This window comes from Symphodus melops, assembly GCF_947650265.1.
Source record: "Symphodus melops genome assembly, chromosome: 19".
Taxonomy (NCBI): Eukaryota; Metazoa; Chordata; class Actinopteri; order Labriformes; family Labridae; genus Symphodus; species Symphodus melops.
This window is the reverse complement of record NC_136709.1, coordinates 398,942-424,475: the sequence shown is the minus strand read 5'-3', so window position 1 is coordinate 424,475 and position 25,534 is coordinate 398,942. Positions and strand designations below refer to the sequence as shown.

Sequence of the window (25,534 nt, the reverse complement as noted above, 5' to 3'; positions counted from 1 at the left end):
GGAGGAGGAAGGAGGAGGAGGAAGATTCAGAGAGAGGAGGAGGAGGAGGAAGGAGGAAGATTCAGAGAGAGGAGGAGGAGGAGGAAGGAGAAGATTCAGAGAGAGGAGGAGGAAGGAGGAGGAGGAAGATTCAGAGAGAGGAGGAGGAGGAGGAAGGAGGAAGATTCAGAGAGAGGAGGAGGAGGAGGAGGATAAAGGAGGAGGATGAAGGGAGGAGGAAGATTCAGAGAGAGGAGGAGGAAGGAGGAGGAGGAAGATCAGAGAGAGGAGGAGGAGGAGGAAGGAGGAAGATTCAGAGAGAGGAGGAGGAAGGAGGAGGAGGAAGATTCAGAGAGAGGAGGAGGAGGAAGGAGGAAGATTCAGAGAGAGGAGGAGGAAGGAGGAGGAGGAAGATTCAGAGAGAGGAGGAGGAGGAGGAAGATTCAGAGAGAGGAGGAGGAGGAGGAGGAAGATTCAGAGAGAGGAGGAGGAGGAGGAGGATAAAGGAGGAGGATGAAGGAGGAGGAGGAAGATTCAGAGAGAGGAGGAGGAGGAGGAGGAAGATTCAGAGAGAGGAGGAGGAGGATAAGGAGGAGGATGAAGGAGGAGGAGGAAGATTCAGAGAGAGGAGGAGGAAGGAGGAGGAGGAAGATTCAGAGAGAGGAGGAGAGGAAGGAGGAAGATTCAGAGAGAGGAGGAGGAAGGAGGAGGAGGAAGATTCAGAGAGAGGAGGAGGAAGGAGGAGGAGGAAGATTCAGAGAGAGGAGGAGGAAGGGAGGAGGAGGAAGATTCAGAGAGAGGAGGAGGAAGGAGGAGGAGGAAGATTCAGAGAGAGGAGGAGGAGGGAGGAGGAAGAGTCAGAGAGAGGAGGAGGAAGGAGGAGGCATGAAGGAGGAAGATTCAGAGAGAGGAGGAGGATGAGGAAGGAGGAGGATGAAGGAGGAGGAGGAGGAAGGAGGAGGAGGAGTAGTGAGTGTGTTTCGGTGGTTGGTGAGCGCCCCCCCCCCCCCCCCCCCCCCCCCCCCCCCCCAGGTCTGAATCAATAAAAGAAAGGTGTTTTTCTCTGACACAACAGTGAAAATCCCCATAATGCACTGCAGCTCTCAGACTGTCCAATCACAGCTCAGCAGCCAGCTACTTTGTAGCTGTGTTAGTTATGAACATGTGCATACTGTTTGCTTGATGCTAGCTCATCACTGAAGAAGTCATGCTAACGGCGTGCTAACGGCGTGCTAACGGCGTGTTTGCCTTTCAGATGAGTCAGTCTCGATGGTGGGAGCAGGAGATCCCCATGGAGGGAAACATCCAGAAGGGGGAGCTGTTGACCTACAACCTGACAGAACTGGTCAAACCTGAGTCCTACCTGATCCGCCTCACTCCCATCACCCGCTACGGAGAGGGCGACGCCACCGAACGCATCATCACGTACAGCGGTAAGATGTTCATCACATGACACTCGCACGCACCTCCTCTTCTTCTCTCCTCGTCACGGTCAATTAAAGTATCAACAATGCCGTTCTCTCTCTCGCCGACAGACGAGAGAGAGAGAGGGCGAGAGACAGAGAGAGAGAGGTGTGTGCCTCAGACTTCTTGTTGCCATGGTTTCGAACAGGTTTAGTTTGATTTTTATTGGTCTGGTGTCGAAGTTCATCCCTCTGGTTTGATGGCGGCTTCATTTCGAACCTGCAGGAGATAAAAAACAAGAACTCACAGCTGAGTTCTTCTTCAGTGTTTTATCAGCGTCAACATTTTCTCTGCAGCGTCATGTGGTTTGTATCCGTGTTCAATCCCCGACACGCTCGGCTTTATTTCCATGAAAACATCATCAATAAAAAAACATCCCACAGTCGAGCCGTCACGCTGAAATCCTGACGGGAGAAACGTCAAAGTTAGCAGGAAGAAGAAACTCAGAGTGGAAACAAAAAGCAGAGAAGAAGAAGAAGCTCTGTGATGTTCAGTTTGACAGACTGTCAGTGAACGCCTCGCCTGATCCGCACATTAACTCCCCGCAGCAAACACAGCTGGGGATCAAACACAGCGTTCAGATCATCAGCTGACGCTGTGTCGGTAAACACCTCCACCTGACGGCGCTCTGCAGGGTCACATGACCTCCTGCAGGTCACCGCCTGACATCTGTCAGCCGTCAGCTCAGCTGTTTGTTCTGAGCGTCAGTGAAGTAAACACGGACAGAACCAGACCGTGCTGCCTTCAGGTGTCTGCAGAGAGCTCAAGGATTTTTCTGTTTTTAAAAGCTGAGAACAATTTCACATGTTTTAAAGCAGCTAGTATGTCCTCCTTCTAACTGAAAGGACCAATCAGAGAGCTGCTCTCCTCCTCTGTGATCAATCAGCCAATCAGAGAGCTGCTCTCTTCCTGTGTGATCATGAATGAAACATGCTGTGTTGAAGCTTCTCTGACAACAATGCAGCAGCCAGTATGTCCTCCTTCTAACTTTAGATTCTGCTCCTGAACGCTCTGGATCTGATTGGACCAGAGAAGGTAGGCGGGGCTTTGAAGGCCGTTTTGGACGCCCCTGGGTTTGCCAGATATGAGAGCAGTTATCAGGTGAACAGGTGTTGCAGCGATGGAAGCGGGCAGTGGAACTGCTTCAGATAGAAGTGATTGTACCCGAGCTAAAAAGCCTCTGCATGTTTCTAATAAGCTCCAGCAGCAGAAAGCTGCTCAAACTAGGATCAATGTTGGAGATGAAACATGGAGAGAGGTTAGAACGCAGAAAGCTTTACAGACCCATGCAGAGCTGGCTAAACACTGAAGCTACAGTGTCCACCACATGCAGAGCTGGCTAAACACTGAAGCTACAGTGTCCACCACATGCAGAGCTGGCTAAACACTGAAGCTACAGTGTCCACCACATGCAGAGCTGGCTAAACACTGAAGCTACAGTGTCCACCACATGCAGAGCTGGCTAAACACTGAAGCTATGACCTCAGCCTGCAGCGTTAACACACACACACACACACACACACACACACACACACACACACACACACACACAGACTGGACTTTTTTTCTGGAGCTTCTGAAAACCTGGATTGGAAAATGATGAGTGTTTGTGTTCTGAATGTGTTTGTTCCGTTTTGTTTGTGTCTGTGTGTGTCTGTGTCTGTGTGTGTGTGTGTGTGTCTGTGTCTGTGTGTGTGTCTGTGTCTGTGTGTGTGTGTGTGTGTCTGTGTCTGTGTGTGTGTGTGTGTCTGTGTGTGTGTGTCTGTGTGTGTGTGTGTCCTGCAGGCTCAGAGGAGGTGTGGTGGGTGATGTCACGGCGTGTTAAATGAGCTAGTTTGAGTTAGCGCTACAGAACTAGGACAGTGTGAGGACAGGAAGCTTTAAACACACACACACACACACACACACACACACACACACAGTGGCAGTTTGTCTCTGCAGCCTGAGCTGAAGTAAAGAGAGATAGGAGGGCTGTCTCTGCTTTAACAGTATTTCATGTGTTGTTTCTGAAGCTCTCTGACCACAGAGAGAGGGAGCTTCACACACTCAGCGAGTATCACACATGATGATCACACACACTCACTGTTACCTTACAAATAATCAACTTTACAGTTTAGCATCTTCATGTTTTTGCCTTTTGGAAATCAACTGTCCTCACAAAGATAGACACACACACACACACACACACACACGCACACACACACACACACAGCTCATCAATTAGTGCTGCTGGATAACGAAGCTCGAGCGTGTTCTAAATAACACAACAGCTGTTCACTAAACTACTGTGTGTGTGTGTGTGTGTGTGTGACAGTGTGTGTGTGTGTGTGTGTGTGTGTGTGTGTGTGTGTGTGTGTGTGACAGTGTGTGTGTGTGTGTGTGTGTGTGTGACAGTGTGTGTGTGTGTGTCAGACATGTGGTGAAATTACCTTTCACTGAGATCAGATGACAAACAGCAGCCTCAGTCAGACTGGTTTAGTTTGATTTCCTGTTTTACTGTGAAAGGACATACATGCTTCCTGTTTTACTGTGAAAGGACATGCATGCTTCCTGTTTTACTGTGAAAGGACATACATGCTTCCTGTTTTACTGTGAAAGGACATACATGCTTCCTGTTTTACTGTGAAAGGACATGCATGCTTCCTGTTTTACTGTGAAAGGACATACATGCTTCCTGTTTTACTGTGAAAGGACATGCATGCTTCCTGTTTTACTGTGAAAGGACATACATGCTTCCTGTTTTACTGTGAAAGGACATGAATGCTTCCTGTTTTACTGTGAAAGGACATACATGCTTCCTGTTTTACTGTGAAAGGACATGCATGCTTCCTGTTTTACTGTGAAAGGATTGCTCATTGACCTTTCTTCTTCTTTGTGTCCCTCCACAGCTCCCGTTAATCCTCATCTCAGTGAGTAACCTTCAGACCTCAGCGCAGCATCAGGAACACGAGGGGTTAACGGGGTGATGACCTGTGTGTGTGTGTGTGTGTGTGTGTGTGTGTGTGTGTGTGTGTTTAGGGGAGTTCCAGTGTGGTTTCGAGGACGAGGCGTTGTGTTTGTTCTCTCAGGACAAAACAGACGTCTTCGACTGGACGCGCCACAGCGCCGCCACACGGGACACCAAATACACCCCGAACACCGGGCCCAGCTCGGACCACAACGGCTCCAAACAGGGTACACACACACACACACACACACACACACACACACACACACACACACACACTCATACACACACACACACGCACACACACACACACACACACGCACGCACACACGCGCACGCACACACACGCACACACACACACACACACACACACACACAGACACACACACAGACACACACACAGACACACACACAGACACACACACACAGACACACACACAGACACACACACACACACACACTCATACACACACACACACACACACACTGTCTTTATTGATCTTCTGTTGTAGGTGTTGTTTTACGTTACTGTTCCTTTAAGAGACAACACGTCTCTCCGTCTCGCTCAGGCAGTATGTTGTGTTTTATTTTGAAATTGAGCAGACGTCAGCGTGCGGCGAGAAGCAGCTTACAGCATGTCAGACTGTAATCCGTGACGTGTGTGAGCCTCGCAGGCTTCTCCGTGACGGAGGATTAAACTCTGAGCGCTCGTCATCCAGCCGGACTCGAACCGTCGCCTGAGCGGGCCACGCCCACTCCGAGCTCGATAAGAGGCTGAAAGCAGGCGGAGGACTGAAGTCCTGACTGAATGAGAGCAGTTTGACGGACACGCCGCGGCGCTCTGTTCACTGTCAGGAGGGAAAAACACGTCTGCAGGAAACGCTTGATCACACGGACAGGAAGTAACCAGGCAGAGCGTTAGAGTTTCACTCATCAATGAGGCGACGCCGAGAGCAGACCACGCCCCTCTCTGACCACGCCCCCATCTGGCCACGCCCCTCCCTGAAGGGTTTCTAATCTTTTTAAATCATGAGACAGTGTGTCAGAGTGTCGTGGCTCGTGAGCGCCGCGCGTACAGAGGCTGTGGTCGTCCAAGCCGGCGGCCTGGGTTCCAGTCTGACCTCCTACGTCTGGAGACCAGCGTGCTGCCGTGTGGACGGCGTGCAGGACTGTCAGGAGTTTTTTTATCGGCGTGGAATCAAACAGCGTTTGATTTGTGCTGTTATCACATCAACGTTTTAAACTCTGCTGTCATGACGACGCGTGCTGCCTTCAGGCACCGCGGCGTGCTCTGAACAAAGCAGCGTCACTTAAATACAAGCTGACAATAAAGTGAGCGTCACGCTGACTTTAAGACCAGAGCGAGGACGATGATGTCACTCTGGATTATCTTCGTCCTGTCAGAACTCAGATCTGTCCGGCTCTCCTGCTTCAGACACGGCGAGCGGCTCTCCGGAGAACAATGGCGCTCAGCTCGTTTACGTCAGAGTTCATCCGTCAGCTTTCACTGACGCACACAGAGAGCCGCCATTTTGAAACAGATGTTCAACGATGATAAAACCCAGAGAGTCAGGGTCGCTCGTCCCGCCTCCGACGCTTCAGTCTCTGTGGAAGCTTTCAATGATGCCGATTCTTTGATGTGACTTCCTGCAGCAGCCTCTAGTGGCCACTGGAGGAACTGCAGGATGTTACACTTCACTATTGAACGCTGGAGGTCGCTGCCCGTCACAGTCGGACGCTCGACGGCGGCTCCCATTGGATGTCGTCATGTTGTTTCAAAGTGTTCACATAAAGAAGGTCACGTCCATCGTTCTGAGCAGGGCGAGGGTTTAATAACGCTCCGTACATGAGGCGGCGCCGTGCTGCTGACGGACGCAGGAGCAGGATTAGCGGGGGAACATCTGAGCGTGCCCGCTGTAATCCTCAGGAAACAAAGCTTCCATGTGTGACAGCTGCACTTTGTTCCTCGTCTCCTCGCTCTTCTTCTCCCGCCGCCGCTCGCCGCCCTCTGCAGTGGGAGCTCATTAAAGCGAGCCTCGGGGTAAGCGTGCCGTCAAACAGGAAGCACGCGTGACTCGTGCGTCTTTCATTTGTGTCGAGTGTTTCCGTGCTGCAGGAGCCGGCGCTGGATTTGTTTTCTGCAGCTCGCCGTTCCGTTAAGTCTCGGCGTTTGTGCCCTCCTGGGTTCATCTGTGCTGGTCGGAGCCGAGCAAGGCAGGGTTACGGGTCCAATTCCCTGCACGGCTCAGCGTGTCAGGTTTCCTGGTCTGCGTCTCAGTTTGAGAAAATATTTCGTTGTTTGATTTTCTCGATGACAGTAACTTTATCTCCATGACGACAGACCGAGCTGACCTTTGACCCCGGCCCGGGTCGTGTCCCTCTCTCAGGTTTCTACATGTACATCGAGACGTCGAGGCCGAGGCTGGAGGGAGACAAAGCCCGGCTGCTGTCTCCGACCTTCAACATGAACACCAAGAGCTCCGCCCCCTCCGCCGCCAACAGCCCCGCCTACTGCTTCGCCTTCTACTACCACATGTACGGGAAACACATCGGTGAGTCTGCAGCGGGGCGAGAGGTACGACAGTAGGTGGTCATGTTTACACACACACCTGAACCTGTGTGTGTGTGTGTGTGTGTGTGTGTGTGTGTGTGTGTGTGTGTGTGTGTGTGTGTGTGTGTGTGTGTAGGAGCTCTGAACGTCTTTCTGCGGCAGAAAGGTCAGACTGTGACCGACACCTCCGTCTTGAATCTGATTGGTAACCAAGGAGACCGCTGGAGACAAGCCAAGGTCAACATCCGTCCAACAGCAGCCTTCCAGGTAAAGGCCACACCCATGCCTCTATAGACCACGCCCACGACAGTACAGGCCACACCCATGCCTCTATAGACCATGCCCACTACAGTACAGGCCACACCCATGCCTCTATAGACCACGCCCACGACAGTACAGGCCACACCCATGCCTCTATAGACCATGCCCACTACAGTACAGGCCACACCCATGCCTCTATAGACCCCGCCCACTACGGTACAGGCCACACCCATGTCTCTATAGACCCCGCCCACTACAGTACAGACCACATCCATGTCTCTATAGTCCCCGCCCACTACAGCACAGGCCACACCCATGTCTCTATAGACCCCGCCCTCTACAGTGCAGGCCACACCCATGTCTCTATAGTCCCCGCCCAATACAGTACAGGCCACGCCCATGTCTCTAGACCCCGCCCACTACAGTACATGCCACGCCCATGTCTCTAGACTCCGCCCACTACAGTACAGGCATGTCATCCTGTCCTCATCAGTTCTGTCCTCCATTTCTGGTGTCCTTTTAACGTCATGCTTCCCGTTTGCTGTCATCGCCATGGTGATGGCGGTGTTGTGCTTCCTGCTTCTTGTCAGCTTGCTTCCTGATTGGCTCTTGTTGCATTCCATGTGACCCTCTGTGTTCTTGTTTCTCTCTCTCTTCCTCTGCATCAGATGGTAATAGAGGGCGTTCGAGGTGCGGGTATCGAGGGAGATATCGCCATCGATGATGTCACGATCGAAGAGGGCGAGTGTAAAGACCCGCCCCCAAACAGTGAGTACACAAAGGTTAAAGTCAGCTCTGAAACATGTCGACGGTTGGACAGAAAACATGACGACTGTAATCTCTCTCTCTCTCTCTCCCACAGATCTAAGGTCGCTCGCCCCTCCCTTCTCGCCTCATATATGGCAGCTGTGCGTCACTCTGGCTCTGATTGGCCAGCAGAGGTGACCCCCCCTCACGACAAGACGCTATGAATTCTTCTGACTCCTCCCCTTTTCATCGCCGCCCCCCCCCAAAACTACCAAAGACCGGGTCAGAGCTTCAGAGGGACTTCCTGCCAAGATGGCTGACACTAAAGGTCAAACGTTTCCATGGAGACGACCAAAAACACCCAGAAAAAAATCCCCCAGTCAGACAGAGGAGAGATATTTTTAGAATATTTAGATTTTAAACTGAGAAGTTAAACGATATTTTTCTTTGAAAGGGGCGGTCCACCATGACACTACAGCAACACAGGAGGGACAAACATCTGACATCTCTGCTTCTTAACTGGACCCTTTGTTTCCTGCTTCTGTTTAGTGCTGATAGGGCGCCCAATCTGATTGGTTGGAAGGTGTGAGTGGCGGTTGTTTCCGGGGGAGTTGGCGGCGAGTCCTGGGATCAGACACGTTGCTCGAGACGACAGCTCGGCTACGGTCCAATCAGAAGCCAGGCTGCAGCGTTTTAAACGAGTGCAGATTAAAGGGTTAAATTCTTTTTTTTAATTTGACCTTTGTGAGTTCTCTGCGGTGAACTTTGACCTTTTGTCTTCAGCTCAGCGCCACAAAGCACAGAGGAGACTTCAAAGGGAAAGAGGAAATAAAAGCTTGAATGTTGCCTCCCCTCCATCCTGCTCATAAGCCCTCCCAAGCCCCGCCCACTCCACGGATCAACAGTACTGTACTCGACGGCGGTCTCGACGGGGGAAGGTCGGGTTTTTACAGCGAGCGGCGAGAACTCTAAGTTTGACCGTCTTCGGAGGAGCGTCCACCCTCTGCCATGACATCAAGTGCCTTCACACTCACAGAGGAGAGGACCGCCAGGCCGGGGACCGCCGTCGCCATGGAAACGAAAAGACAATCTGTCCGACTTCTTCACGTCTTACAGACCGAGGAGGGAGGAACGAGGAACAGGAAACATCTCCTCGTCTGATTATGCAGAGAATCGATTTCTTACAGATTTTTTTTTTTTTTTAAAGATAAAAACTTTATGACAAAGAGGATTCTGGGAAAACGGAAGCCATGTTGGATGGCGTTGAGGCCACGGACAGAAAAAAGAGTGCTAAAGGAAGCTCTGATAAAACACGCAGTGATCCTCTTAAACACAGACTTCCCTGTGGACGCTTTTCAGCCCCGACCAATAGGATTCAAGCATTTGCTCGCTCACAACTATTTTAGTATTTAAAAAACGAAGACATTTCAGGAAGACTGTGACGCGACCTTTGACCTTCAGAAGCAGCCGGAGCTTTGAGTCATGTATTATAAATCTTACTAGGGAGGGATTTATTTATCTTTACCGTGTTCGTTTGTTGATTTAAGTCGAACAATAATTACTGTCTTTAAAAAAAGCACAAACTGTTTTCACTCAAGCCGGGTCGCCATGACATCATCATGACATCATCACACGCCTCTCCACGTAAACATTCAGAATTCAGATCGATGGTGAATCCAGGCGCCATCTAAAGCGACTGGACGTCTTCGAGTCGGCGTTCATCATCGACCAGCTGAACGCCGTCTTCCAGAGTCCAGACGCCTTCGGGTGGCGTTTGGATTCATTTATCAGCTCTGCATCTCACGGACAGGAAGTGAGAACTTTAAAGAGTCACTTTTTCATTTCAATGTTTTTCTAAAAAGTGAAGCATCAACAGTTTGATTTTTGGGGGCGGGGCCTTTTATATCTCCACGCTGAAACTTTTGGATCAGTGATTCTCAACTCCAACTCATCCCAGAGGCCCTCACTTTATTTCAAAATAAAAGCCCCAACAGCCAGAAAACAAACAAGCTTAAAATGCTCTAAAAATTTCAAAATAAAAGCCTAAAAGTTTATGATTTTAAATGCAAATTCAAATGAAATTAATCGTGATTAAAAGTTTTATGCTTTTTATAAAAAGTGACAACCAGCTCTTATTTTGGATTTTGTTTTGTTTTGTCATTCTTCCTGTTTACTCCACTTTTATTATGGCAGCTTCCATTTGTGGATAAAAATCACCCTGAGTGAGAGTGAAAGGCTGCTGGGTCGAGTGTTGATGTTTTTACAGGATGATGATGATGATGATGAGCGCAGATCTTCGTCTCTCTGTGACCACACTCTTCCTCTCAGCGTGTTTTTACACTGCGGCAGATAATCAGATAGTTATTAAACCTCCTCGCTCACTTTCTCCCCCCTGCATCGACCCCCCAGGCTCATTCATCACAGTGTTTAACATTTCTGTCCAATCACAGAGCGGAGCTGCAGCGTCGGTTAAGATGAAGCGTCTTCGACACGAGATCAAATCAAACGTCTTTATTTGTCACAACAACACGGCGACTGAAATGACCAATCAGAGCCCCCGAAATGTTCACTCAGATCTTCTTTTTTAAACACATGACAAACGAGGGTCAAAGGTTAAAAGGTCGTCTGGAGTCGTCTGATTGGCTCCTTCAAAAGTCTTTGTTATCATTTGTCAGACAAATTGGATTCTGGGTAATGTGGTTTTTCACTTTGTGACATTGAAAACATATTTATGTAATATAATAATATGATGATGATGATGGAACATCTTTGAGGGATCAGATTGAAACATGAATTTAAAGACATTCAGACGTCGATGTTGAGAAATCGAATGTTTTTCTTTAAAGCCATAAATCAACATTTTATTTCTTTTATGAAAGTCGATTTTTCATTTCAAAAGTTCCTTCAGTGTAAAAACGATGAGTCATCTCCACAGTGGACAAACAGCTGGATCCTCCCCGCTTTCATTTTTATATTCTGTCTGTTTGGTTTATTTTGGGGGGAATAAAATAAAGTTTTAAACATCTAAGAACTCGAGTCTGTGGACGAGTGAAGAACGATATTTTTATAAGTGTGAAAATCCTGCAATAGATTCAGAACGACTAATTATTATTATTATTATTATTATTATTATGATGAATAAATACACTCCAAATGTTTCATGACTTCCTGTCATGGCGTCTTCATGCAGTGTGTGTGTTAATGTGTGTGTGTTTTCATGACCTCGTGGGGACTTTAACCACGGATGCAGGCGTGTGTGAACGCCGCCGTGTAACGGGGACTTTATGCTCATCTGGGCTCCTCGCGTGGTCGTTCTCCAACTCTTCCCTCGTTGGGTCACAAAGTTTATTCACTTCACTTCCGGTCGCCGCCGTGAACCGGATCCTGAGACTTTTAATTGCTCGTTTGTGTTTTCATTCATGAGGCGGCGTGCGCTGACGGCTCATCGGTGATGGATTAATGAACACTTTAATAAATCTGATTTATTCTGGGCGCACGCCATTCCAGTTTGTGGCCCTGCAGCAGGGGCGTGGTCTGCGGCGGAGGCGTGGCCTGCGGCGGAGGCGTGGCCTGCGGCAGAGGCGTGGCCAAATATAACTTTGTTTAGGTTTCATGCTGATGCTTAAGGGGGCGACATACTGGATCAGAGAGTCTCAGATTCTTCTTGGTAACTTTGAATATTTAAAACTGGTTGAAACATGAAGAGAGAACTCGTGTTCGTTCATTCGTCCAGTTTTCATTTCTTACCTCCCGCGTGGTCCTGGGTATCCGGTCTGAGGTTTACCTATATCCATATTCTGGATCTGGCCCAGGACTCTGTTATTCCTCTATTACGCTAACATTGATGACATCATTTAAAGTCTTTGGGGGGTCTCTGAGGCTCGCCATTTATCAGCTCTGACACGATGCTGCCGCCTCAGGAACGTCTGCGTCGCTCTCAGACCGCGGCGTTCGCCTCGTTGTTTACTAAATGCAGTGTGGCGCCTTGGAGCCTAATGGCCGCCATTCATCATCTCTCAATTGATTTTCAAATGCAGCGCAGCGGCGTGTTAAGCAGATCAGAGCGGGGTCAGTCTACTTCCTGGAGTGGGTCTAAGTGGGTTTGTTGTGTCCCTGAGGAGAAGACTGCAGGCAAATGTTGGGTCGAGACTTTAAAGTAGTTTGGATCTGAAACCGCTCGGCTCGTTCTGTCTCGTCTTTCAGCGTTCTGAAGAGAATTGATTCTGAATTGTTTGTTTCAGAGGTTTAAAACTTTTTGTTTCTTTGAGACGCTCGTTCAGTTTTCAGTTTACGTCTTCATGATGTCTGCGTCTCACACCAAAGGGACATTTTTAGTATAAGCTGTCATTTTCTTAAAGTGGAAAGTTTAATTCTACCTTTTATAACTTGTCGCTCGCTCGTCATCTCAGAAGCTGTTTGATATCTCAGCAGCGTCAATCGATGTCCGAGGCGCCTTTATCGGGTATTTCTTGTATTTTTATTTTGAAAAATGTCTGTTAAACATCTAAAAACATGCTGGAGAAATAATTGATCAAACACTTTTATTTATTTAAGTGACGGACATCAGGAAGTCAGAACAACACAAGCAAGGACGTAGAGAGAAGGAAGGAGATGCTGACAGGAAGTGACCCAAAGGGCTGACAGGAAGTGACCCATGGTGCTGACAGGAAGTGACCCATGGTGCTGACAGGAAGTGACCCAAGGTGCTGACAGGAAGTGACCAGACAGATATGAATGTCAGAGTTATATCCTGTCAGTGTGAACACAGAGCTGAGAACAACAAACCTTGAGGGAGTTTGACTTCACTCCGATGTGCATGCGAATATTAAATTTATTTGATTGTCAATATCAGACTTTTCTTTTTCAGAGTCTGCTGAAAGGTCGGAGGACATTTCTCAGCTTGTACCAGGCGTGGTGTCTCTGACGCCTTTCACGACGGTGAAATCCAAACCGAGTCTTGACTCGTGCTGAACGTGGGAACAGTCGCTTTTTGGGGGGGGGGGGGGGGGGGACCTGCGTCTAGGTCCTGAATCTGCTCCTGAACGACCGTGAGACATTCACAGTTTCACTCACATGTGGATTAAAGGCGTCTCTGTCTTTACTCACAGAAGCTCTTAAAGGGACAGTCACATTAACGTTGGACTGTTTGAATCTGTCCCTATGAACCACAGACATGTAATACACAGAACTGACCAGCAGGTGTCTCCATGCTCCTTCACAGACTGTAAAACATTTGTCTGAATTCACAACAAAAGAAAATCTCAAATCACTGAACAGAACTTGAAAAAAGTGAATCTTTGACCGAGAGTCGTTTTTATCCGAAGCGTAAAAAGATGAAACACTTTTCATTTTATTCTGGTGACGTTTCTTTTGTTCCACACAGAAATCTGTTGGAGGTGTGTGATTGTATTTTAATGATTACAATAAAGCAGTAACATAAATGACTGCTGCCCTCTGCTGGTGAGAGCAGGTATTACACCTGAGCAGCTGATTTAATGAGTCTGTGACTTTGGGCTCCAACAGATAAACTTTATTGTTCGTATCAACATAAACACAACGGACATGAAAACACAACGTACAGGTGTTTAAAACAGTGACTAATGTTAAAGGTCGTTAAAGGTCATTAAAGGATCATAGAACTAAAACTGTGCTTCCACATTATTCCATAAAGTCTCGACACACGCGGACAGAAATAAAATATTTTATTACACTTTAAAGGACATAAAAGTTTGAACGTCAGAACAAACCGAGAGTTCATAAACGTTGATTTGAGGGAGATCAACAGAGTCCGTGGTGGCAGGTCCACCTTAACAGAGTCCACACAGCTTCTCACTGACGTCCCACAGTCTCCGGGCCACGGCGTCGTCTTTGGCCTGGGCGCACACTTCCTCTTCGGCGCAGCAGAAGAAGTAGCGCCCGCTCAGAGGTTCGATTCCCTCTTGCAGGCAGCAGTGCAGCGTGGTCTGAGCGCCGGCCTCCGGGTCCAGGAACAGCAGGTGGGCGATGGGCTCGATGAAGACCTTCTGCCACAGGCTGACGTGACGGGACAGCTCAGTCCGGACGACGCCTGCAGGACGAGAAGACGGAGGGACACGGAGGGTTGAAGTCAGAGTGCGAGGACAATAACACCTGATATGAAGGTTAAAGAGAACAGACGAAGACAGGCTGAAGTCCGACTCATGAGAGGACGGACCAGGATGTGTGACGAGCCAATAGGACGCTTTGAAGCCTTTGAAAGGCTGCCTGACAGATCGGACTCTCCAACATGCTGACCCAGGTTTTCGGGTGTTACCTGGGTGCACGCTGTAGCAGGTGACCTTGGTTCCTCTCAGCCTCTTGGCGAGCTCGTGGGTGAAGAGCAGGTTACACAGTTTGCTGCTGCAGTACGCCATCCAGAACTGCCAGCTGTAACTTCCTGTCCCCAGGTCTTTGTTTGCCTCCAGAGCCTGCAGGTGAAACACAGAGGTGGGGAGGTCACATGATCACACGTGTAGCGGAGGAATGTTCCCTCTCTTCTAAGAATGTCTTTGTGTGAGTTCATATGACATCATGAAGCCTGACACACCTGTTCACTCTCTGTGTACCTGAACCTGTCGAGTCCTGGACCTGGACATGATGTAACTCACCTCAAAGTCCACGTGGCCCCAGCGGTGCGCCATGGAGGACAGCGTCACCACCCGTCCTCCACCCGCCTCCTTCAGACGCTCCAGCAGCAGGACTGTCAACAGGAAGTGACCCAGGTGGTTCACCCCAAACTGGATCCCAAAGCCCTCCTCCGTCCGCCCGTCACCCACCAGACCTGCAGAGACCCAGGGTCAGATTTAAGGAGTCCTCAGTCAAAGCCGTGGACAGGTCTGGACCTGCTCCGGGGTCAGGGGTCAATATCAGCTCCTCACTTGTTTGGGTCTTAGCTAGCTGTGTGCACGCTGTAGATTTACCTGCATTGTTGATGAGCAGGTCCAGTCTGGACTCGGACTTCAGGAAGGTTTCTGTGAAGCTGCGGACCGACTTCAGACTGGCCAGGTCCAGCTGCATGTACAGCATGTCGGTACTTCCTGTTTCCTGGAAGGAGAGCATCAAACGGTGAAGACGAGGTTTAGAGTTTCATAACATCCAGGATGTGACTGATGCAGGACGCCATGACTCGGACCAACACAGCGTCTGTCAGACCGCCGACCACATGAAGGTCTTTCTGACCCGGATGGACTCTGAGAGCAGCTGGTGTTGGACGAGTTCCCACTTCTACACGTTAAAGATTCTTATGATCTGGATCCATTTGATTCTCTGTGATTAAAGAAGTTTGTATGTCATGTTTTTATAGTGAGAGACGAGTTGACAAAGACAGCAGGGAGAGACGAGTTCACAAAGACAGCAGGAGAGACGAGTTGACAAAGACAGCAGGGAGAGACGAGTTCACAAAGACAGCAGGGAGAGACGAGTTCACAAAGACAGCAGGGAGAGACGAGTTCACAAAGACAGCAGGGAGAGACGAGTTCACAAAGACAGCAGGGAGAGACGAGTTCACAAAGACAGCAGGAGAGACGAGTTCACAAAGACAGCAGGGAGAGACGAGTTCACAAAGACAGCAGGGAGAGTTTCGGAGTCGTCGTCTTGACTCTCAGGGAGAATCAAACTGAACAAACCCGTTTTTGTTGCGTGTGAGAAAATGAGTTAGTGAACGAGTGAGAACACGCAGCAGGAGAGCCCGACTCTCTCTTCACTCCTCGTCTCTACCTGCTGGATTTCTGCGATGGCGGCCTCGGCTTTGCTCTGGTTCCTGCAGGCCAGGATCACTCGGGCTCCCCTCCGGACCAGGTGCAGAGCCGTGGCTTTACCGATGCCGGTGTTCCCTCCTGGAACAAAAACCACGTCAGCGACAAGATAAGAAAGGTTCTGAGCCGTGCTGACTCGGCTTGTTTGACTGCAGGTGGATGGATCAGAACCAAACTGGACTGGCCTCAGGGTCCGCAAAGATGGAGTCAGCAGCTTCCTCCTTCAAAATAAAACTCAGTCTACTCCTGAAGCTGCTCCTTTGTCCCTTCTGGGCCTCCGTACATGTGTACACTGGGTTTTACTCTTCTGACTTGTTCTGGTTGACTCGGTACGTTTGTGGGCGGAGCTTGTGTGAGGATAAAGCCGGTTCTAAAACCAGCGTGAACCTTGTGTTGTCTTTTACCCGTGGACGTGGCGCTGGTCTACTTCCTGTTGGACAGGAAGGTGACAAACACCAGCGGTTAGCTCGTGCTAGCATGCGTTCGCTTGCAGTGTAGGAACAAGCAGTAAACGTACGCACTACGACCTGCAGGGGGCGGGGCTTCTGGGGACGATGAGCCCAGGAGGAGGGGCCACGATTGAACGTTGTTTACAAACATTTCTACCGACTCCTCCTTTAAAGGATCACGTTCACAGCATCCCTCCGACCCCCCACCTGGGAACCACCTGGGAACCTCTGGATTAGAAACCAGAGTGTGCGCTCAGTTTGATCAGAGATGATTTGATTGATTTTAGTTTTCTCACATCTTGAAATAAATCTCAGAGCTCCACTAACATGTGTGAACGTGTTGCAGAATCAGAGACTGTGACAGTAACAGTCTAAATCCACTCGTCAGGCCCCGGATGTAAACAATCAGAACAGGTTCAACATTTAGTCAGAGAAGTGATTTATGTTTCTTATTTCAAAAAGAAAGAATAATAAATCATGAAAACATCGCAGTGTTTTTGTTATTTGAAGAGAAACTAGAACTGATCCACGGTCAGTTTATTCTGATCTTTATTCAATAGAGACTCTACGAGCTGCAGAAACGTCACGCGGGGCCACGTCACGAGACTCACCTGTGATGACGACGGTCTTTCCCGCGATGGCAGCGTTTCCTTTACACCTGGCCCCCTTGAAGATGGTCCGCGTGAGCAGGACGTATCCGCCCAGCAGCACTCCCGCGAGCAGCACCAGCTGGAGCATGATGCGGACAGGTGAGGTCTACCTGAGAGTCTCCGGCTGACTCTCTGCGCTCACTCTTATACACCTGCGGGAGCTCGGCTGTGATTGGCCGCCTGCTCAGTGAGAGGCGGGACCTGATGACACGGAGTTTAAAACGCTGAATTCAGGAGTAGGAAAGACTTTATTTATACTAAAGCTTCTTTAAATGATGCTTTCTTCTGATTGGTCCCACACTCTCCTCTCATACAGGAATGTGAACTCTGTACATCAGGTGTTTAAAGTCCTTAAACAGGATCAGGGACATGTATAAAGTATAAATCTCAGGGACACAGTTTGGATGCCTTATTATAAAATAAGAATAAATATTATTGGAGAAATGTGAAGAAGACAGACGAGGGGAGATTATTCAACAGACTGAGGAAGACCTCCACGTATCATCTGTGACGCAGCGTCTGTGTGTTCAAATCCCACCTGGAGTGTCCACTAGAGGCTGGCTGCAGTTCCTGGAGTGTCCACTAGAGACTGGCTGCAGTTCCTGGAGTGTCCACTAGAGGCTGGCTGCAGTTCCTGGAGTGTCCACTAGAGGCTGGCTGCAGTACCTGGAGTGTCCACTAGAGGCTGGCTGCAGTTCCTGGAGTGTCCACTAGAGTCTGGCTGCAGTTCCTGGAGTGTCCACTAGAGGCTGGCTGCAGTACCTGGAGTGTCCACTAGAGGCTGGCTGCAGTACCTGGAGTGTCCACTAGAGGCTGGCTGCAGTACCTGGAGTGTCCACTAGAGGCTGGCTGCAGTACCTGGAGTGTCCACTAGAGGCTGGCTGCAGCAGCACAGGAAGTCACATACACACCCATTCAAACAGCCTGTTTTTACAGCAGACATGAACATGTTTACAGCCTGCTTCAAAAAACAAATAGGCTTCAAAACCGCACGGAGACCAGCACGGAGACCAGCATCCATGGGAGTCCAGAAGATGAAACAGACAGGAAGTGTTCTTTAGATTCGGAGAGAGAAATGTTTCTTCACCTGTGTTTAATAGATTTCATGACGATATATATTTTATTGATGAATAAACGCGAGCCCACGTGGTTCAGGATCCAGAAGCAGCTCGCCGCTCGCTGCTCGGAGGTTGTTCCTCCAGCAGACATGTTGTTGTTTCAAAGGTTAGGGTTGGGTTAGTTACTGCGGTGCCAACACATGTGCTTGTTTCAGCTCTCACAGTCGGTCTTTGTCTTCATCGGGCTCGCCCACAGAAACCTTCAGGACGCCGTGAGCGGACCCTCCCAGGACCTGATTTCAATGAACCTTCAATCAGTGGTGTGAGCGTTAGCCTCCATGCTAATGTTAGCTCCCATCAGCCTGAGTTTGTTATAGGTCACGTTGGGGTCAAAGGTCAGCGGCCTCCTCCCGGCGCTCTGACGGCGTGCAGCTCCTGGAGCGGTGTCAGTCCTTCTGACATCACTGGAATAACTGATGAGTTCACTGGGTTGCTGACGTCGGTAACTTTACAAAAAAAACAAGTCATGTCATTTTAAGAAAGGGGGAGGAGCTTCATTTGACTGAGGCTACAATGAATAAAAAGTGTTACTGTCGCTTTAAGAGATGACGACGAGCGTTTAAGGGTATCTGGGACTGACTGTGTTTCTGCCCCCCCCGACCCCCTAAGGGTATCTGGGACTGACCGTGTTTCTGCCCCCGACCCCCCAACCCTGACCTTTGACCTCTGGACTGAACCCAGTGAGCTTCATGTAAATATAGTTAAAACCTGAATACAATGACTCAACGTAACGCATGATGACCTTTTGACCTCCTCCTCGATGGATCATCTGGAACTTCGTCATCGTCTCGTTCATGCTGTTATCTCAGGACGTGATGATGAGTTCATATAAATTAACCCTTTGTTAGCTCACAGAACAGCAGCGTTGTTCTCCCGAGGTCAGGAGAGAAACACGGAGAGTTTCTGTCAGAAAGATCACACACACACACACACACACACACACACACACACACACACACACACACACACACACACACACACACACACACACACACACACACACACACACACACACACACACACACACAGCTCCCTCAGGGACTCACCTGCAGGACCGGCTGGACCTGCTCAGTCCCAGGTCAGACTGGTCTGACAGGTTCAAGTCCTCCTCGACTCCAACTGAAACTATGCAGCTGGAAGTCATTGTCAACCTGAAGCACTCAGAGAGCGATATTTACAACACGTGCAGAAAAGACGAGAGCGTCTCCAAGATCATGTGCAGAACATGTGCAGGAGTCAGACGAGAGGAGAGCTGCAGCTGACAGCTGTTCATCGATCAGTGAGCAGACCTGAGCACCTGCAGCATGAAGATCAACTCCAAGTGTTTGAGCGACGCCCCTGGGTTTGCCAGATATGAGAGCAGTTATCAGGTGAACAGGTGTTGCAGCGATGGAAGCGGGCAGTGGAACTGCTTCAGATAGAAGTGATTGTACCCGAGCTAAAAAGCCTCTGCATGTTTCTAATAAGCTCCAGCAGCAGAAAGCTGCTCAAACTAGGATCAATGTTGGAGATGAAACATGGAGAGAGGTTAGAACGCAGAAAGCTTTACAGACCCATGCAGAGCTGGCTAAACACTGAAGCTACAGTGTCCACCACATGCAGAGCTGGCTAAACACTGAAGCTACAGTGTCCACCACATGCAGAGCTGGCTAAACACTGAAGCTACAGTGTCTCTACATGCAGAGCTGGCTAAACACTGAAGCTACAGTGTCCACCACATGCAGAGCTGGCTAAACACTGAAGCTACAGTGTCTCTACATGCTGACGTGCGTGAGAGGAGGGGGCGGAGCCAGCTCTCTGTGATGATTAGAGTTTAGACTGCAGTACTCATTTTAAACACTAGGGGAAATGAATGCTTTCACATGAACATTTATTTGACAACATGAGAATATGAAGAATAGTTTGAAATGTTAAAAACATGATTTTGTCCTGTAATGTTTACAAGTTCAGACATTAAATCCATATGAATGTAAACAGTAATATTGTTAAGTAAACATGATTATAAATCAGTCGGCAGTGGTGCGTTTAAGGACCCTCACCATCTTGAGTACAAAGAAACACTTGTTAGATGTTTTTATTATTTGAGGTCGGCTCAGGACAGACTGCAGAAACGCTCGCTCAGCTCCCACAGCTTCCTGGCAGCCGCCTCGTCTCTCGCCTTCAGCTCGGTCAGCGGAGCACAGCCGGAGAAGTAGTGTCCGCTGAGGTGTTCGATCCCCGGCTCCAGGGCACAGTGGAGCGTGGTCTGAGCTCCAGACTCAGCGTCCACGAGGAAGGGAGCGAAGATGGGTGCCAGCACGAGCTTGGAGAAGAATCCGGCGTTCCGAGCGATCTCGGTCTTTATGACTCCTGCACAGGAGAGAGACGTTCAACACAGCGCCATGTTGAGGCAAAGGAAACAGAGAGGGGTGGGGGCGGGGCTCACCTGGATGCAGGCTGTAGCAGGTGACGTGCGAGCCGTGCAGCCTGTTGGCGAGCTCCATGGTGAACAGCACGTTGCACAGTTTGCTGTGGCAGTACTTCTGGAGCAGCTGGACGTCGTTGTCGCCCAGACTTAAATCTCTGTGAGTCGTCAGGCAGTTAAAATCCACCTTCCCCGACTTGTGGCCAAGGGACGCCACTGTCACCACGCGGCTCGGCCCGCACGCCTTCAGCCGGTCCAGGAGCAGGACCGTCAACAGGAAGTGACCCAGGTGATTCACGCCAAAGATCATCCCGAAGCCGTCCTCCGTCGTCCCCTTTGTGATCACACCTGAAGACGGATAAGACATCACACCACACGTTTCAACTTTGGCCTGACTCCACCCCCCTTTGTTGCCACGGCAACTACAAACCAAGTCCACACAGCAGAGAGCGGAGGACGAACACTGACCGGCGTTGTTGATGAGCAGGTCCAGTCTGGACTCTGAACGCAGGAAGCTTTCAGCGAAGGATCGAACAGACGTGAGACTGGACAGGTCGAGCTGCATGAAGACCACCTGACTGTTCGCCGTCTCCTGGACACGCAGAGAGTCATGTGACATCAACAGACACACACAGTGTTTCCAGCTGTGAGCCCTTCAGGAGCTCCTTCCTCTTTACCTGGACGATGTCTCTGATGGCGGCCTCTGCTCGGCCTCTGTCCCTGCACGCCATGACCACTCTCGCCCCCCTCCTCGCCAACTCCATGGCGGTGGTCTTACCGATGCCCGTGTTGGCTCCTGGACACATTTGTTTTGAATAAAAGCAGGAAAGCATGGTGGCTGTTAGTGGGTGTGTGAATGTCCAGCTCGCTTTTCAACAAGGAACTTTTCTTTGAATCCTCAAATCTGATCAGAGCTGCTAAAAAGGTTTTAATAAACAGATTGAATCTTTCAGTTTGCACACTAAACACTGACGTCACTAAACACTGACGTCACGTGCACCCGCGGCCTCTGGCATCATTTCAAAGAGTTCATTCACCAATATCATGTGTTTTTGTGAGAAATGTCCCACCAGCTGTGGAGGATGGCGCCCCCCTGTGGACAAAATATATAGTGTGAAGTCCTCTTTAAAACTGTGTTAATCCGGAACCAGAGCTCCTGTAAAGTCTGGACCTGGATCACGTGATCCTTTATTGACTGAAGAGTGTAGACACAGAGGGAGACTTCTTAGTTTGAGGACCCGGAACAGAGCTGCGTGTGTGCGTGCGCGTGCGTGTGCGCGTGCGTGCCTGCAGACTCACCGGTGACGATGACAGTCTTCCCGTTTAACTTCACGGTACTTTGACACCTCGGGCTCTTTAAAAGAGTCAAGTGAAGGAGGAAATAAAGTCCGACGAGCAGAGCCGCGAACAGCAGCAGCTCCAGAAGCATCGTGACTGCAGAGACCCCCAAAGAAAGACCCCCAAAGAAAGACCCGTCTGCCTCCACGCGCGCGCGTCTGTGTGTGAGAGAAGTCTTTATGTAACAGCTGATCTGCAGCTCCACTCCCTCCTCCTCATTTAAGACAGCTTGCTTCCGTTCCAGCCCCCCCTCCCCGGGAGCATGTGTGTGTGTGTGTGTGTGTTTAATTTAAGCGCTTATATGAACTCATCATCACGTCCTGAGATAACAGCATGAACGAGACGATGACGAAGTTCCAGATGATCCATCGAGGAGGAGGTCAAAAGGTCATCGTGCGTTACGTTGAGTCATTGTATTCAGGTTTTAACTATATTTACATGAAGCTCACTGGGTTCAGTCCAGAGGTCAAAGGTCAGGGTTGGGGGGTCGGGGGCAGAAACACAGTCAGTCCCAGATACCCTTAAACGCTCGTCGTCATCTCTTAAAGCGACAGTAACACTTTTTATTCATTGTAGCCTCAGTCAAATGAAGCTCCTCCCCCTTTCTTAAAATGACATGACTTGTTTTTTTTGTAAAGTTACCGACGTCAGCAACCCAGTGAACTCATCAGTTATTCCAGTGATGTCAGAAGGACTGACACCGCTCCAGGAGCTGCACGCCGTCAGAGCGCCGGGAGGAGGCCGCTGACCTTTGACCCCAACGTGACCTATAACAAACTCAGGCTGATGGGAGCTAACATTAGCATGGAGGCTAACGCTCACACCACTGATTGAGGGTTCATTGAAATCAGGTCCTGGGAGGGTCCGCTCACGGCGTCCTGAAGGTTTCTGTGGGCGAGCCCGATGAAGACAAAGACCGACTGTGAGAGCTGAAACAAGCACATGTGTTGGCACCGCAGTAACTAACCCAACCCTAACCTTTAAAACAACAACATGTCTGCATGTGTGTGGAGGGGGGGGGGGGGGGACCCTGAGCAGGATTTGATCGAAGCTGCAGAATGATCTTAATCTGCAGCAGAGTGAAAGTTCAAGAAGCAGCGCCCCCTGGAGGCTCATTGTGTCACACAAGTGTTTCACTCAGTCTGATCTGAATCCACAGTAAAGTCACGTTTGTCTTCAAGCTTTTAGAAAGGGACACTTTAATAACCACACACACACACACACACACACACACACACACACACACACACAGAGTCAGTACATGCTGCTCCCTTCTCCTCGTGGTCTGACCAGCTTCCTCCACTGTGTCCCCGTACTCAGCCGACCCCCTTTAGGTCCTCAGATAGAGGTCTGTGAGCCGCACCCACAGTCAGAGTCCAGAGGGGAGGGGGCCTTCAGGTACCAAGGTCCAACTACCTGCAGGAGGATGTGCTCTCCACGCAGACGGACACTCTGTGTGTGTGTGTGTGTGTGTGTGTGTGTGTGTGTGTGTGTGTGTGTGTGTGTGTGTGTGTCAGCTGTAAATCACTGGCAGCTCAGCTCTGTTGGTCTTCAGAGTCCGTTTTATTGAGAACACGTGGAGGATCACACAGACAGGAAGTGTCACAGATAAAAGCTACGGAGCCCCGCGAGGTTCAGCCAGGAGAAAATCAAACGTCTTCCTGTCCGCTCCTCTGTCTGAGCCTCGCGGGGCGCCGTACGAGGTTCAACACGGAGACGTTTGGAAGCTGCAGGCACTGAGCGGTCCAGACTGGGCTCACAGTCGTTGGTCAGTTCTTCCAGAAGGTCGGGTTCTGAGCCATCCTCCTCTGGAAGTTCTCGTACCACTTGAGGATGCAGCTGAAGGGGATGAAGGTCTCCGAGGGGTTCGGGGTCATCTGCGCCTGCGTGACGGCGAACGACGAGGCGTAGTTGTAGAGGCTGTCCAGCATCTTCTGAGTGAAGGACAGGAAGGAGTCGACGGTGGACACGGCGGCGCTGGACACGGGGACCTGGGACGGACACAACGCCACATCAAACTAAAGATCAGGAGAGTCCATGGTCCATAAACCTCTGAAAAACAGCCAATCATAGTTTGGGATTTCATGATGGTTAATGCTGCATTCAGGTGGTGTCGGACACATTAGTACTTCCTATTCATTCACTTCTTTCACACAGACAGTTCACTCTTCTTCTTCTTCTTCGAACTGAAATCACGTGACCACACTGAAGTCCTGAGAACGACCTCCAGACTCGGAACCATTAACAGTCCGAGCAGAACCTGAATGCAGCATTAGTCCACCCCTGGCCCCCCTCCTGATCCGGTCCTGACCCCTGACCTGCTGAGAGAGCTGCTCCAGACCCTCCACCGACACTCCGACCTGGGCCGCGGAGGGGGGCGGGGATGAGGCCATGACCCCGAAGGGGTGCGCGCCGCCCTCCCCCCCCTGCAGCCCGGAGATCTTGAAGATGGCGCTGGGTTTGTCGTTGGTGATGAAGCCGAGGAGCTGCCACACCGGGCCGCCGTTCACCGGGTCCGGGAACGACAGGTACACGGCTCCGCCCATCCCGGCGGGGAACGGCACCGTGCCCAGCATAAACACCACCACGTGCTTCACGTGCTCGTAGTCCGGCAGGTCGAACACGAACTTATCCGAAGCGACCTGCACCGCGTCCGTCTGCACGAGGCGACCCGCGACCAGACAGCCGAACATGTTCACGGTCCGAGTCCCAGCAGAACCTGGTCCGGTTATAGAGGGAGGGGGGAGGGGGGGTCTGTCCTGGGTATGAAGGTTTCTGGACCAGCCAGGTAGAAACTTCTAGTTCAGTCTGTCCTCCCTCAATCTGTTGCTCTACTATCGACTCTACGCTTGTGACGTAGTAAACCCTCTGTTGTGTCTGACAGGCACATTTCTCCTCGACACATTTAAAACCTGTTTTTCTTCAGAAGGTGAACAAAGACTTCGACTGGTTCTTCTAAACTCTGTGTTCCTCCTGTCAGTTAAATAAAGGTTTCAATAACAACATGACGTCAGCCTGTGAGACTGTACGCGGGGCTGAATGTCGCCCGGTCCATTTGTTATCGGCCGTGTTCGATGATTCGATAAACGACTGTAATCCCTGCCAGCCGAGCAGTGGTAAAAAAAAAAAAAAAAACAGCGAAAATTAGCGCGAATCTAACCGGAAATTCAAATTACTTTTCAAAATATATTTATATTTCTCTGCTCTAAAAAATAAACATAACTTCACTTAAAGGTAACTAAACACAAAACACAGCTATGAAGCTTTTTATTTAACAGTAGCAGATGGCAGTGGCTCAGTGTGAAGGGACCTGGTTCAACTCCCGGTACATACCAAAAATACAAAAGTTGCTCTGACACTGCAGAGGTGCCCTTAAGCAAGGCACCAAGCCCTCAACAGTCCTGCCGTGTCCCCTGCATAGCCCTCAGTATGACAGTGCGTGTCCACAGGTCCTGTTTGTGCACGTGTTAATAAAATATTTCAAAAATCAAACCAAATATTTTTTACTTCACACAAACAAAAGAAGTCTCAAATGAATGAAATGTGTGTTGGGTAGAATTATTGTCATGTTTAAAGAAATAATATTTTCTACAATTTTGTGAGACTGTAATAAATCTTAATTTCAAACTTTGCACAGAGCAGATTAACAGGAAGCTGTTTTTAGTAACTTTATTCAGAAAATGTTTAAATCAGTGTCACATCATCAGTGTGTGTTTTGGGAGTTAATCAGCTCTTCTTAAAAAGATTTGAGGTGAAATAACTTGTGGAAGGAAGACACACACACACACACACACACACACACACACACACACACACACACACACAGTGTGCAGCTCTGACTGCTCTCATTATTC

At 49.7% G+C, this 25,534-nt stretch overlaps 4 protein-coding genes across 4 annotated transcripts in view; 2 read left to right on the top strand and 2 right to left on the bottom strand.

Annotated features, from left to right (window-relative positions):
• mdga2a (MAM domain containing glycosylphosphatidylinositol anchor 2a) overlaps nucleotides 1–8,347 on the top strand; it is a gene marked incomplete at its 5' end in the record, with an annotated part of 35,503 nt that extends 27,156 nt beyond the window's left edge. The window contains 7 exons of the mRNA XM_079369246.1: nucleotides 1,213–1,412; nucleotides 4,332–4,352; nucleotides 4,462–4,617; nucleotides 6,778–6,942; nucleotides 7,078–7,208; nucleotides 7,871–7,970; nucleotides 8,065–8,347. Coding sequence (XP_079225372.1) covers nucleotides 1,213–1,412; nucleotides 4,332–4,352; nucleotides 4,462–4,617; nucleotides 6,778–6,942; nucleotides 7,078–7,208; nucleotides 7,871–7,970; nucleotides 8,065–8,147 — 856 coding nt within the window. The remainder of the gene's footprint in view (nucleotides 1–1,212; nucleotides 1,413–4,331; nucleotides 4,353–4,461; nucleotides 4,618–6,777; nucleotides 6,943–7,077; nucleotides 7,209–7,870; nucleotides 7,971–8,064) is intronic.
• A 5,287-nt stretch (nucleotides 8,348–13,634) lies between these two features.
• Nucleotides 13,635–21,819, bottom strand: LOC306840937 (retinol dehydrogenase 11-like). Its single transcript, XM_079370532.1, has 9 exons — nucleotides 21,642–21,819; nucleotides 21,020–21,138; nucleotides 20,811–20,934; nucleotides 20,364–20,690; nucleotides 15,684–15,802; nucleotides 14,888–15,011; nucleotides 14,576–14,748; nucleotides 14,242–14,395; nucleotides 13,635–14,016 (listed from the first exon to the last, which is right to left on the bottom strand). The coding sequence occupies exons 1-9, from the start codon at nucleotides 21,769–21,771 to the stop codon at nucleotides 13,757–13,759; spliced, it is 1,530 nt and encodes a 509-aa protein (XP_079226658.1). The 5' UTR covers nucleotides 21,772–21,819; the 3' UTR covers nucleotides 13,635–13,756.
• Nucleotides 21,820–23,225: 1,406 nt separating this feature from the next.
• On the bottom strand, nucleotides 23,226–24,750 carry hikeshi (heat shock protein nuclear import factor hikeshi). Its single transcript, XM_079370186.1, has 2 exons — nucleotides 23,999–24,750; nucleotides 23,226–23,671 (listed from the first exon to the last, which is right to left on the bottom strand). Exons 1-2 carry the CDS (start codon nucleotides 24,371–24,373, stop codon nucleotides 23,450–23,452), a joined length of 597 nt encoding a protein of 198 aa, XP_079226312.1. The 5' UTR covers nucleotides 24,374–24,750; the 3' UTR covers nucleotides 23,226–23,449.
• Nucleotides 24,751–24,964: 214 nt separating this feature from the next.
• heatr5a (HEAT repeat containing 5a) overlaps nucleotides 24,965–25,534 on the top strand; it is a gene marked incomplete at its 5' end in the record, with an annotated part of 26,173 nt that continues 25,603 nt past the window's right edge. Inside the window, 1 exon segment of the mRNA XM_079369245.1 lies at nucleotides 24,965–25,005. Coding sequence (XP_079225371.1) covers nucleotides 24,965–25,005 — 41 coding nt within the window.